This window comes from Pteropus vampyrus, unplaced genomic scaffold (assembly GCF_000151845.1).
Source record: "Pteropus vampyrus isolate Shadow unplaced genomic scaffold, Pvam_2.0 Scaffold55, whole genome shotgun sequence".
Taxonomy (NCBI): domain Eukaryota; kingdom Metazoa; phylum Chordata; class Mammalia; order Chiroptera; family Pteropodidae; genus Pteropus; species Pteropus vampyrus.
The window spans coordinates 5699713-5712984 of NW_011888836.1; the positions used below are offsets into that span (position 1 = coordinate 5699713).

At 39.0% G+C, this 13272-nt stretch overlaps 1 protein-coding gene across 1 annotated transcript in view; it reads right to left on the reverse strand.

Moving 5' to 3' along the window:
- Window positions 1-1501: 1501 nt before the first annotated feature.
- GATA6 (GATA binding protein 6) overlaps window positions 1502-13272 on the reverse strand; it is a 27049-nt gene continuing 15278 nt past the window's right edge. The window contains exon 8 of the mRNA XM_023530842.1: window positions 1502-1839. Within this exon, the coding sequence (XP_023386610.1) occupies window positions 1669-1839 (171 nt within the window). The 3' untranslated portion in view covers window positions 1502-1668. The remainder of the gene's footprint in view (window positions 1840-13272) is intronic.

Sequence of the window (13272 nt, forward strand, 5' to 3'; positions counted from 1 at the left end):
AGACTGTTCATATCATTTTATATCTTCTAGAGAGCATAAGGATTTCAACCTCAGATGAGCTTTGAGACTTAGTAGTACTTTGCAAATGGGAGGAACTAGAAAGAAGACCATTTCTGAGCTACAGAGTATATTTCGTTCAGAAAGAAATTCAACTTTAAAAAAGTTTTAAAGGATTAATCCTAAACAGAATGCTTATTATCTGATAAATGTCTTATAATACTGGGTCCCTTTTGCTTAAAAAATTGTCCCCAATGCAAACTGAATGTGATAACTCCATGTCCCAACTTCGAATAAACCAAAATATAAAACAGCTACGAAAGGACAATTCATTGAAAGGAAGGCCATAAGGCAATTTGCAAACATCACATGCATTTGTTTTATATGAATATCTATAGCCACATACAGTATCAAAATGGAAATTAAAAGGGAAGGAATTCACTGTACAGAAGACAAAACAATACCCTTTTTATTTTTAAAACTCTGGTGAAATAAGTTTCCATGACATCCCATTTTAAAAAAATTAATGTAAACCAACCTGCCTGTGGGTTAGTCACACTATAGAGACTTCGTCATAGTGTGTACAGATGCCTAGAGTATTTACAAATGTTGTCTGTTAGGTAGTAAAGTTTTGTTGCAATTTTTTTCCAGCACATATTCCACAGTAAAATAAAGGGAGATATTGGTGTTCTTGTATAAAAATTCTTAACAAATGGATAAAGGCAATTTTCCTGAGAGAAGATTTGTTCTTGAAATATTTTTCTTTAACAATCGGAAATATAGAAATGGGATGTAGTTGTAAAAGAAGCATAAGAATGTCTAAGTTAACATTTTTCTTTTAAATTATTTTAAGTACCATTAAGTTAAAATGTTTACATTCATTATAAAAAAATGTTGTTAAATCTTATGCAAATGATTTAACACTGATTGCTGCAACGCAAATTGCACTTTTTTAAAAAATTATTGTATACATGGAAGAAAAATATCTTGTTTGCTACCCTGTTTACGAATTCCAACTGATGTCAGATCAGTCACACAATATGAACTTTGAGAAATTTCAGTCACAGTGTATGTTACAGTTATAATGCAGTCTTGCAAACTGAGTAATATTTTTGACAAGAGACCTCATGAACCGACTCAGCCTCCAGGTGTGTACCAAATGGCCTCAAATGGTCTTCTCCATGAACACACGTGAAATTTGGGTATGGATGGAAAAGGTACAAAGAAATTCTGGAATAACCAAAACCAATCAGAAGAAGCACATGATTTGGGGCAATACACATAAAACCTTTTTTAAAAATCTCTCTCAATGTTCCTTAGCAGGCAAGGCCCCACTCCTAGTCCCAGTCTCTGGAAGTGGCACAGTGAACACTGAATCCCCTGGCAAACCCAGAGGCAGGCTGGCTGGAAGGGGCTGTGGCCAGGGAGGAGGTGACGTGCTGTGGGCTGCACTGGCCCTTCCCCAGATGTGCTCCATCTTCTCCCTGGCTCTTCATTGACAGGGGCTGGGTGGTAAGGTAGAGAAAGCCTCTTGGGAAATGCATCTCTTTCAAAATAAAGGCACGGAAATTATGCATCAGAGGAATGTTCTGTCAGCATATTCACCCTAGTTTGGACGGGGTGACAGAATCACTGTAGGTCCCGAGGGCCCTCCCGCTCCCAGCAGCGGGCTCAGGCCAGGGCTAGTGCGCACCATGAATCCTGTCTCACCGAAGAGGACGTGACTTCGGCTGGCGAGGCCAGGCTGACACCTATATACAGCCCATCTTGACCTGAGTACTTGAGCTCGCTGTTCTCTGGGTTAGTGCTTTCTCCTGCGCCAGACATCACCGGGGCACCCGCCTGGCGGAAGAAGGGACAGAGAGGAGAAAGAGAAGGGGAGAGAGTTATTGATGAATTTGTCAGGAGGCATTCTCCAGTTAGGTGAACACCTTGCGGGGATGGGGTGGTGGGGTATAGACAAATGAGGCGGGCGGTACAGCCGGGGCAGGGCCAGCCACTGTGCTATGTGGTGCCATTGACCTAGCTCTGGAGGTCTGCGTGCCCAGAGACACATTCTTGTTCTCTTCAGAACTCAGGGAAGCTACCACCTGGCAAGACGCGCAGTTGGACAAAAGTAGAAAAAAAGGAAGCCTATCTGTAAAAAGTGCCAAACCGTAAAATCTCTGAAAGTGAAACCAGCCACACCACATAGGTAAATAGGCCCTAGTAATGCCCACACAGTCTAATCATTTCAAAGGAGAAAATGCAGAGCGTTACACACACACACACACACACACACACACACACACACACACACACACAGCGGCGCCACGAGGCTTAGCAATTATGTCAAAGTGTAAAAACGAAAGCTGCAGTTCAGCAAGGCCTGATAAATGAAAATTTTTGAGCACTGACTTCGCAGAAAATTCACCCACTCATACACAGGTTTTAATATCCACCTCGTTTACCTTAATTCTTTTCCAGAAGGACGGGCTGTGTTTGAAGCAGACCACATTATAAAGAAAATGCTAACATCCTATATGTCATGATCGTGGCAATTATTTCGTAAAGCAAAAGGTCACCTTTCTCATTTCATCCATTTCTTCCGTCCAAATGAGAAAGGCCAAATAGAAAACATGATATAATTTAGTAGAATCAAACCAAAATAACTAAAATCATGTTTAGATTAGTTTGAGAAAACAGCTGCATTTGACTTTTAAAAAAAATTCTGGCCATAATCACATACTTTTTAATCCTGCCTTTTTCCTTCTAAAAGCCCAGAAGCCCATTATTTCTTTCATGTTTTCAGAGTTCCACCCCATGAACGACTAGATACTTGTTTTTTGACACAGGTAGAACATTTTGTACTTCATAAAGCATTCCTTTTTTACATATACAATCTCATTAAATCCTTAAAACATGTGTCTGGCTGAATTGATGTTACATCCACTTCAGAGAAACACAGGGCACCAGACACACACAGGCTGAACTGAATCGAAAGTGGTGTAGTGAGCCCCCTCGGCTCCACTCAGGGGCCTGAAAGTAAACGTAGTCCTTCTCTTCCCTGGATAAACTCTGGTTTTCTCTCTAATCTTCACAGTACCCTCATGAGGCTGGGAGGAGGGGCTCAAGGAGGTCTAACCATGTGACACCACATCTGCCCATGCGAACTTCCTCCCAGCTGGACAGATCAAATCCAGCCCCTCCGCAGGTATCCGACCCTTCCCTTTCCTTGCAAAAATGAGGGTTTTTAAAAATCCAGCAACAAAGGTATCCCCACATCCAAACTTCTTTTTAAATAACACAAATATAAAAAGATAAACTAAGGGCTTTGGGTGCATGGAAATGCAAATTTCAAAAGTCACTGAGATGTCTAAAATATTAAATAAAATCTTATGAAATTTTTGGGACAGCAGAAATAATCCTGTCAAACACACTGAAGAGATGGATTTGGTTACACGTATAAATATGGTATTAACTTTGGCCCTTAAAAATCCAGAGCCTCCACTATGAGCAAAGCCATTGTGGACCCAGATTTAACTCCCAAAGAAATAAACAAAAGGAAGATACGAAATTACAAAACGACTCTTCATTTTAGAGTCCTTCATTAGCTATCATACGACTAGTAAGAGTTCCTTTATAAATGATTTGTGCCACACCCAACTTTGTATTGATCTTTTTATTCCCCCAAAAATCACTTCTGCATTTATCTGACCAAATCTGACTTCAGCACAGCAAGTGCTATTCTCTGAAATGAAGAGGATGTCTGGATTGGCCCAGGAAGCAGCCCATCTCAAATGGCCAAAAGTGTACAGATAGCAGAGTGGTCTGTTGTCACTACAAGTCAGCAACAAGGAACATTAGCAAGGTACTCATGAGATCTGGGCACTGGATTGGTGAGCCCCAAAAAGATAGTTGCTCCCTGGACAAGCTCCCAGGCCAGGAACCAGGACACATACGTACTTTAAAGTAAGACTGCTCAACTGCCTATCATAAATGCTGAATGAGTGGCTGAGACAGGGAGGTAGGGAAAGAGGTCCTAAAAGGAATAAGAAAGGAGAAAGGATTCCTGGGGAAGGGCCAGAGTCAGCCAGCATGGTGGACACTAGTGTGGGCTTTCAAGTGCTCTCCTGGTTCTGCCACCTACTGAGTGGGGTCACCTCCATGAGCTTCCTCTTCGGTAACTGGCCCTTGTCTTACCTACCTCAGGTATGGTTGTGACAATTAAATGAGATGTTTGTAAAAGCATCAGCCTGCTGCCTTGCCATGTTCACCATTTCATAAAGGTAAGCCATCATTACTGGCGAAGAAAGGGTATTCTGCATGGGAGGCATGCAGGACCTGGGAACCTGTCCACAAGAAAAGCCAGCTAAAACAGAAAGGTTAAGCAAGGGAGTCAAAAGAGACAATATGGGAGAGGTAAAGCAAAAAGCCTGACCTAGAACTTTCTGTGCCTCAGTTTTCTTACTAGAAAGTGCAAATAAAGAAAAAAATATATATGTATGGTTGTTGCAAGAATTAATTTAGTTAATATACATAAAGCCTTTACAAGTGTCTGACAATAGTAAAGACCACGAGTATATAATATTAGTATTATTATTGTTGTTAAGGTTAACGAGTGTAGACCTGATTCCATCCTTCAACAGGTGAGTGAGCTACAGTCATCAGTGGGTGGGAGCAGCAATGGGAACTCATCCAGAGCTAAGTGAAAACTGCCTAAACAATCACCTTATTCTAATTGTTACTGACAACTCTACGCAAAGGAGAAGCAAGGAGCTTGCTTCCACCGCCCTTCTAAAGGCTCACTGGCCATTTTCAAATAAGCCACATTAAAGAAATCTTTATAATATTTATAATCTGAACAATATTTTTGTTACACTTGAGCAATAATCCCAAAAGCTACCAGCTGTGATGCCTAGTCTTCTTAGTTCAGATAAAAATGTTATGCTTTGTGTCAAAGGGCAGGCAAACTCCAAATTATAGGAGATGAGCTCATAAAAATATTTTACACACACACACACACACACACACACACACACACACACACACTCACCTGATATCAAAAGCAACATCTGACTCTCTCGGGAAAAAGTGAAGCAAGTACTTGTACCCAAAGCTTGAGAATCTTATTTGCAAATGAGGCTACACTATTTAAACATAAAATGTTACAAGTAAAACTTTTGTGTATGTCAACTGTACCTCAATAAAAAATAAGATTTTTGTGTAACAATACATGAGATCATAATGATGAGATTGGATGAAATTGTGATAACCCCAGTACCCTCATGTATGGTCGATGGGGCTATATTCTAGTACATGCCTTACGAAGCAGTTAGAGCCATCAAGAATGTTATACCCTACTTAACTGTAAATTTTACCTCTGGAAATGTATTATAAGGAAAGAATTCAAAGGAAGGGAAAGGTTCCACATGGGAAGATATCCATTGCAGGTTTACTTATAATAGTGGAAACCATGGAAATAATCTAATGTCTAATATGAGGATGGTTTGAAAAAGCAAGGCATATCCGCTTAATGAACTATTATGCAATTATTAAAAATAAGATCATGTAGCATAATGGAAAAAATTCTGTAATACGTTAAGTGAAAAAAAGCAGGATATAAATTCTATGCTAAAATTACAAAGCGTCCATACACACACAAGAGTATTTCAAGGAAACTCAGGAGGGCATGCGAGGCAGGGGACTATCTGAGAGGGCCCAACCTATTAGCCATCTATGCCTTTCTGAATGCTTTAATTGAATGGCATAGTACAGTCTAAATTTGGGGGAAGAGTAGAGGACACTATCACCAGAACCATGGGGCACAAACACTTGAGGGATGATCCAGGCTGGACGGAGCAGCATGAAAAACAAGGAAGAATCAGAGTGGAGTCACTAACAGAGAAGGGAGAATCAGAAGGGGCCTCATGCACCTCTGAAGTCACTTCCATGCCACCTGGCATAGGCTGGAACCTGGCTAGCCGTGCCCATGTGAAACACGGTTCCAGTTAAAGTGCTGAACACCCCACATGGGTTCACCAGTAAAACCTGAGCTCATGAAACCGGTATTCTAAGAGTAGAAGTCCAGAATTGGCCCAATTCTCCATAAGAAACCTGGCTCGTCATATCATTATTCATCTTAAGTGCCTTTTTCTTCATTGGTGATATTCAAGAGCTACCTATTGAGAATTAATACAACATCAGGAGAAAACCAGAGAAAAATTATGTATGACCCTGGGCCCGGCACACACATATAAAAACACAAGTACAAATTTTAATTGGTTAATATGTTTTCCCACATCTTGTTCAACCCTTGAAAGGACTTTAGTTCAGATCACAGACACCTCAACATAGCAAAAAGCAGGCATTTCGCTAACCTAAATCAATTTAATCTGCCCACTGTTTCTGAACAACAGGAGAGAATAGTGCTTGGGAATGCCCGCAGCTGAACCATCCTTCCTCCTTTCTGCTGGCGGCTCAGGCAGGCACAGGCGGAGGTCCTCTCTCTTTCTGTGATCAAAGTGCAATGTGAGGGTGGAGCAGAAATCTGTTCTGTGTTTCCATTCACAGCTTATCTGCCCTCCACCCTCCCACAGACAACTGAAAATGGAGGCACTTCCTGTTGAAAAAAAAAAATGTGTTATCAGCACCAGACCCAGCCTGGGCTTAGCACTGAAAGCAGTCCTGGTTAGGTGGGAGACGACAGACCGGCAGAGCAGTTGGGCTGGAAAACTCCCTCCTAAAGGAATAAATGACTTCAGGAACAACTTGGCTGCTGCAGACCAGGACATGGAAAATATCTACTAGCCTGTGAAGAAGGCACAGTTCATCTTTAGATCACTAGATTTTTTTTTTTTCCGATGAGAATAAAAGCGTTTGCTCGTTTTCAGACATATATCTAAAAAGTCAAGGATTTCTGATTGATAAACTCATATAGTCAATGCCCAGCAATGTCTGGCTCATCATGAACTCACTAACATTGTCAGTTCTTTCTTTTCCCTTACTCCATAAATCCCATAATAAGCAGGCCCAGACAGCCTCCAACAGAGATGCCCCCGTAAGCGGCTCTGGAAAGGCAACATATCTGAGCAAAGGAAACTCTTAAAGGACACAGCCTTTCCAGAATAACATACGTTCTCTGGCTTGTTAATTATAAACATACATTTCATTTTGGAGGAAGAAACCAAAAAGGAGTCAGCAGTACTTAGTCTTCCATGTTATAATCTCTCTTAATGCAGCCTCAATCTGAAAAAAATGGAACACTGCACCCCAGGCAGGTTGAGGGTGAGTGTGTGATCATTTCCAGAGCATGTGACTTTGATGATGATTATGTTGCCTGACGCCTTAGCTCGAATTCAGACTGTCGGCTTCCATGGCCTCTGATCTGTCCTTCCTACACATCTAAATAAATTTGTGGTTATAGCTTTTTCTTGTGAGGAGAAGCCAGCCGTCCCTCACTGTCAAAACTCTCTTCTCTGCTTGTGTAACCTCTTAGGTTAGACTCTCACAGTGCTTTATGGCAGCCTTCCTCAAAAGAAGATGTAAAAACTACGTTAAGTTCCAACAAAGGAGAAAAACTTTCAGACAAATCCAAACTTCCACCCTAATAACAACATTCATTTCAGTTTGGATGGAGATAGTAGGACCAGACACAAAAGTGATTCAATAATAATTTGAATCACAAATGTCAACACAAGGAAGATACACAAACACACAAAGGTTCTGTCTCTATCAAGACATGTAAAAGTCATCAATCACAACCAAAACCTCTAATTCTCCCATAACAGCTCAAATAAAACAAGAGAACACAAGCACCTTCTCTCTCAAGAAGGGAGAGTCATGGTCACCTCAGCTGATGACCTCATTCAGTTTTTAGCAGAAGTTATCTTTTTTGTAATTTAACAAATTCCTTGCTGGAGAGCTCGCTGGCTGCCCCCTTGACCCCTCTTGCCCCTTCTGGGCCTGAGTAAACTAGGTTATAGCCATACTCTGAGATGCTGCCTTTTCATGGAGAAAAGAACAATTCTATACACACAATGTCCTCTGGGCAGATGAGCAAATTGTTTTACGCATCTGTACACGCTCAAACAGCAAGTATGTTCTGGTGAAAACAGGTATGGCCCAAAGTTTGTAAGTATTCTGGGACTGTCAGTAAAACACTGATATACAAATATAAATTGCAGCAGAGAGGGTTTGTTCTACAACTTGAAGTCATTAGCATACTAAAGAAAAGTTATGAAATGAATCAAAATGATGGTTCTTTTCTAGCCTTTGAATTAAGTGGCAAAGGATCCTGAGGCAAGATTTAAAACCTGGTGAATTATGATCTTTTAACAAAACTGGCTTTTCAGGAGATTGGATGAGCATCTTAATCTCACCATCTCAATTAGAGAAAGCATACCATGGTCTCAAGAATCAGACAGCATTTATAAGAAAGCATTATGAAAGTATGAAGTATCATAAGGAATGAAAAATTGTTGCTATCAGAGAAATAAAAGCAGTATTTTAAAAATGGTTACTTTGTTAACACAATAGCTCTACATCTCTAAATTTCCCACATTAGGAAAGCAAGGGTTTATTTCTAATGTCATGGGATGAAAAAAAAAAAATGCCATGCAAATAAAGCGCACCACTATTAACTTCGAAGATTAAATAGTGCTATTTTTCTTGAGCTTCAAAGAAGTCTGCAGGCATCTCTCACTTACAATATACAATACTCCTAAGGACCGGATGGTAGGAATTACTTTTCCCCTTCAGTAGGAGGGAAACAGAGGCTCTAAAAATCTCGTCGGCTTACACACACAGAGCTGCAGCTAAGCGCCTGGCTGCCCGAATCTGTTTCCTTCCAGCTGCTAATCTATAAATGCCCAGAATAAACTTCAGACCATATCCCGGCTTCACCATCAATCAAGCAATCAAACTGAATGAGAATTTAAAATTAAAAGTATTTGTGTTTAATAAGATAAAAATGATGCTGAAGTGTGTGCCCCAGCTCTGGTGAAAGAAACCGTGGATGCTCCCAACGACCAAGAGGGACAGCACACCGACTCAGTCAGCATTTAAACGTCAGCAGATACTGACTCAGAATTGTTTACTCAAGAGGCTTCCACAGGACATCAAAGTCAATACCTGTTGTTTATTTACTCGAATCTTTCTTAAAATCTGAAGTTGATAAAATAATTTCTGTGCGCTCAGTCTCACAAATTCGAGTGCTCGGCTTCGTATGATAAGTAGCAGAATTATGAATCATCACATAGGCCAAGACCTGTCTTTGGAGATGCTTTGTTTTTAATTATTAAATTTCAGAGAAAGTTAACAGGTGGGTCTAAATATGAAGAGAGCTAACAGGGTGTGTTTAATTCATATCCATTAGATCTTCAGATTGCTAGTAACTCTTCTGGCAGACATCCATGAAATGCATAATAAATTACTTTTGTTCCAGTAAAGGAATTCATTTTCTTCGAAGATTCATTTAGCAATAAAATTTCAGAGCATTCTAAGCCAGATTTCTTAAATTTGGCCATGTTTTCCCGTAACATTATTTCAAGTTTTGTGACAATTTTGTATATTCTTAGAGGCAAAGGGAAAAAAACTGCAAAGAATCTATAATCGACAAAGAAAAGTTGTATCCTGAGATGAAGCCTTCTAATCTGAGCCCATATAAAAAGGTGAATGACATTCTTCCCACACTTATTCTTTACCTAGTATTCTGGTTTTTAGAGTGTGATAAGGAGTCACTTATTAAATAAACCACAATCCTATGATAAAGTGGGTGGACATATACATTATAAACTATTTAAAGAGCAATACAGTTTTACTGTTTGCTAATATACATACAAAGCCATCGGATATTGATACAGTACCATGTATTTCTAACTACTCCTTCTTACCATCCTCCCTGTGACACACGTGTGTGCACAAACACACACATACAAGAAAAAAAAAAAAGAGGGAAGTCTAGAAAAGGCCTTGAGATCAAAAGGAAAGTATGCAAACTCCACATACTTCAACATTCCCTGCCAGGGTGACGTGTGACTTTCACAGTGAAGGCCAATGTGGTCAGACAGGAACGTGAGTGATTAGAAGGGGCTGTGAAAGAAGAAAGAAAGGGAGCCTGGCACATAGTGAGCGTGAAGATAAAATGCCAACAAAATATTTATGTTCATGGCTTGTAGCAAGTGGCAAGTGGGATATTAATAACTATGATGATTGGTCAACTCCTGGGAGCGGTAACAGCCTGGTCTGGGAGGCAGGAGACGTCGGTTCCAGTCCCGGCTTCAACACGAGTTTGTTTTGTGACCTTATGGAGTCACTCCAGGTCCTGGTTTATAAATGAGGCCATAATAAGACATAACCGCAACTCTCTCTCAGACCCTTGTGGGAGATTAATGACTTTTTAACTCTTTTTTATTCATTTAGAAAAGAGTATCTTGGACTATAAACTCTGGGGGGAAATGAACACTTGCTTATTTAAAAATGTTTTTGTCAATGATTTTATCAAAATTAACTGAAGATAGTTTGAATATTCTGAAAAGTTCCAACTAACTTAGCACTCACTGTATGAATTTAAATTACACCATTAGAAGGATTTTAGTACTGCAATCTTATATTTAATATTGTAACAGAATTTTTTTAATAATCATATTAAGTACATCAACAACAGTAAATTTTACTGCCTATTTTTTTCCATTACCCAACTAGCACAGTCTTACTACTGTAACACATTTTATTAGTAAGTATAGTATTAATAAGAAAATTTGTATGATATGCCTTATATATTTGATTACAAGCAAATCACTTCTCTGATGCTATTGTCCCACCTGGGTTCAGTAGGACAATATTTAATGCTGAAAATCACTAATCAAAATTAGTTGGATTTCATTAAGAAAATTTTATTCTCTCTCTCTAAAGATTTCAATATCACATATACTATCATATTAATCTAGCATGCCATATTGATAACAATATGGATTCTGCATCTGCCAGACCTGGGTCCAAACCAAGCCCTGTCTCTTAATTTGATACATAACCTTGAGCCTGTTACCTTTGAAGCTCCCAAAAAAGGGGAAATGGTAATAAAAACACCTTCTTAGTAGAGTAATAATTAGAAATAAAAGAGAAAATGTACATAAAACACCTAGCACATAAACGGTATTGACAGAAGGTAGTTTCCTGCCTTCCTGCGTCCACTATCTTATAAATAAGAAAGCATGGGAAAGGGAGAAAACACAAAAACAAGAGTATGATGATAAAAAGAAAGACTACACTAAAGTCTGGCTTTCAAGGACTCTAAACGCTTTTGTGGAATAGTCGAGTTAGGAGCTCAGCAGTCATTTTTTGTTCCTGTTTCAGCGGCCTTTTGAATTAGATCCCCTCTTCATAGTCAAGTTCCTCTAAGTGAAAGCACATTGTATATGTCTTTCATGGATGTATCTTTCAGCTATTTAACTATTATAGGCACAGTTAATAATAACAGAAACTATTATTTTATGGCCAACCATATGCCATAGTATATCCAAAGTTCAATTACTTGGAGAAAAAGAAAGTGGAGTATAAATTTGCTAATAAAGAGATAAGCTACCTGACTAAAGTGTTTTATAATTTTCATCATAGGATACAAATATTAATACATTAAATAAAATCTATAAAAAGAATTTTAAATATTAACCTGAAAAGTACCTAACTAACCTTCCTTCAGAAAGCCTTATAAAGACATCCAGATATCCTAACAACTATTAGTCCCTAAATCACTGCCTGTTGGCTACAAGCACTTAACTGTGTGCATTAACTCTTTCAAAGCACTTCTAGAACAAGATTTAGCACCACACAGCTAGGAAGTTTGTCTTCTGACAAGGTCATTGAATAACGTTATTTATTCTCAAGGGGTGACTGCAATAAGAAAACAGGTCTAGCTGGGAACACAGTATCCCAGAAGAATCAATGAGACAAAACTGAAGATACCTATTCAAAAGGGAGAAAATGACCACAGAGTGCAGGCCCACCAAGCAGGCACAGAACCAGCCAGTGAGGAACCTGAGATGAGGTCCTTGCCTCAGTCTAAGGACCTCTGCTTCTCTTTTTGAAAGTTTATCACCAACAATGAACAACAAAGGTGAGGAAACTTTTTTCCTACCACTAAAACACCATCCCTGAAATGCTTCCATTAGAAAGTCATGAGGCAGCCACCCCAAACCTTATTTCCCTGAGCAGCTCTGGAGACTAGGAAAGTAAACATTATGAGGTCAGTGCATGTCACCAGCTCCAAGGAAGGATTTTTTTTTTCTTACTAATTGTGAGGGGAATCCTTGCTTATAAAATGTACAAATAGGAGCATGCTAGCATTTGTTTACATCAATTATCAAAATACTCCCAACAAAGAATGTTTTAATTTTTAGACTCTAGCTAGAGACAGAAACAGATTTGTCACTGCAGTGGGAGTTAAGAGAAAGCCCATCATTTGTAAATGAAAGTAATTTGGGCCCTACTTCAGGCTAACTTGATATTAATTTGAAATCATTTCAAAGATCTACATTCTACTTTTCCAGCCTCATCTCTTGCCTTTGCCTTCTTATACTATGCACTCCAGCCATACTTACTAAACCTCCTAAAACTATGTCCCTGAAGTACCAGAGATACCATGCTCCTCTTCTTCCTGGAGACCTCTATTCCATTGTTTCCCCTGCAAAAACCCTACCCAACTAATTTAAACTTCCTCTACTCTGGGAAGCCATTTTCAAATCCAGCCAGTAGTCAGAATCCACCAATCCCTCCTTTTGCCTCCTACTACTTTGTCGCTCATTTAACAGCACTTCCAAATCTAACCAGCAGCAAGATCTGCCCACACCCGCCCCTACCACTATCACCACCTTATGAACAATTTGAGGTCAGGGATATTATTTTACTCAGTCGTAAACAGAGCCTCCCATAATGCAATGCTTCTTAAATGGAACAACAACCGTATAACAAGGGCTAGTCATATATAGTTCATCTCCGTTTATTTCAACATTATATGTGTAATGATGACTTCAACATATAATTGCAGTTTTAATACAAACTTAAGAAGGTTTTAATTTTTTAATCATTATTTATAGGACTATTTTTAGGCAGCTAAATATGTTCAGTGATTTATTTCCAGACATTAAGTCTTATTGTTTGTTTCATCCCCAAATCAATCTTTCCTGTTCCAAATAAAATTTAAAAATACTTTTTATCTAATAAAACTTGGGGATTTATAAAGTTTATAAATATGAGATATAAAATACATGTTATATCATATGATATATACATATTATA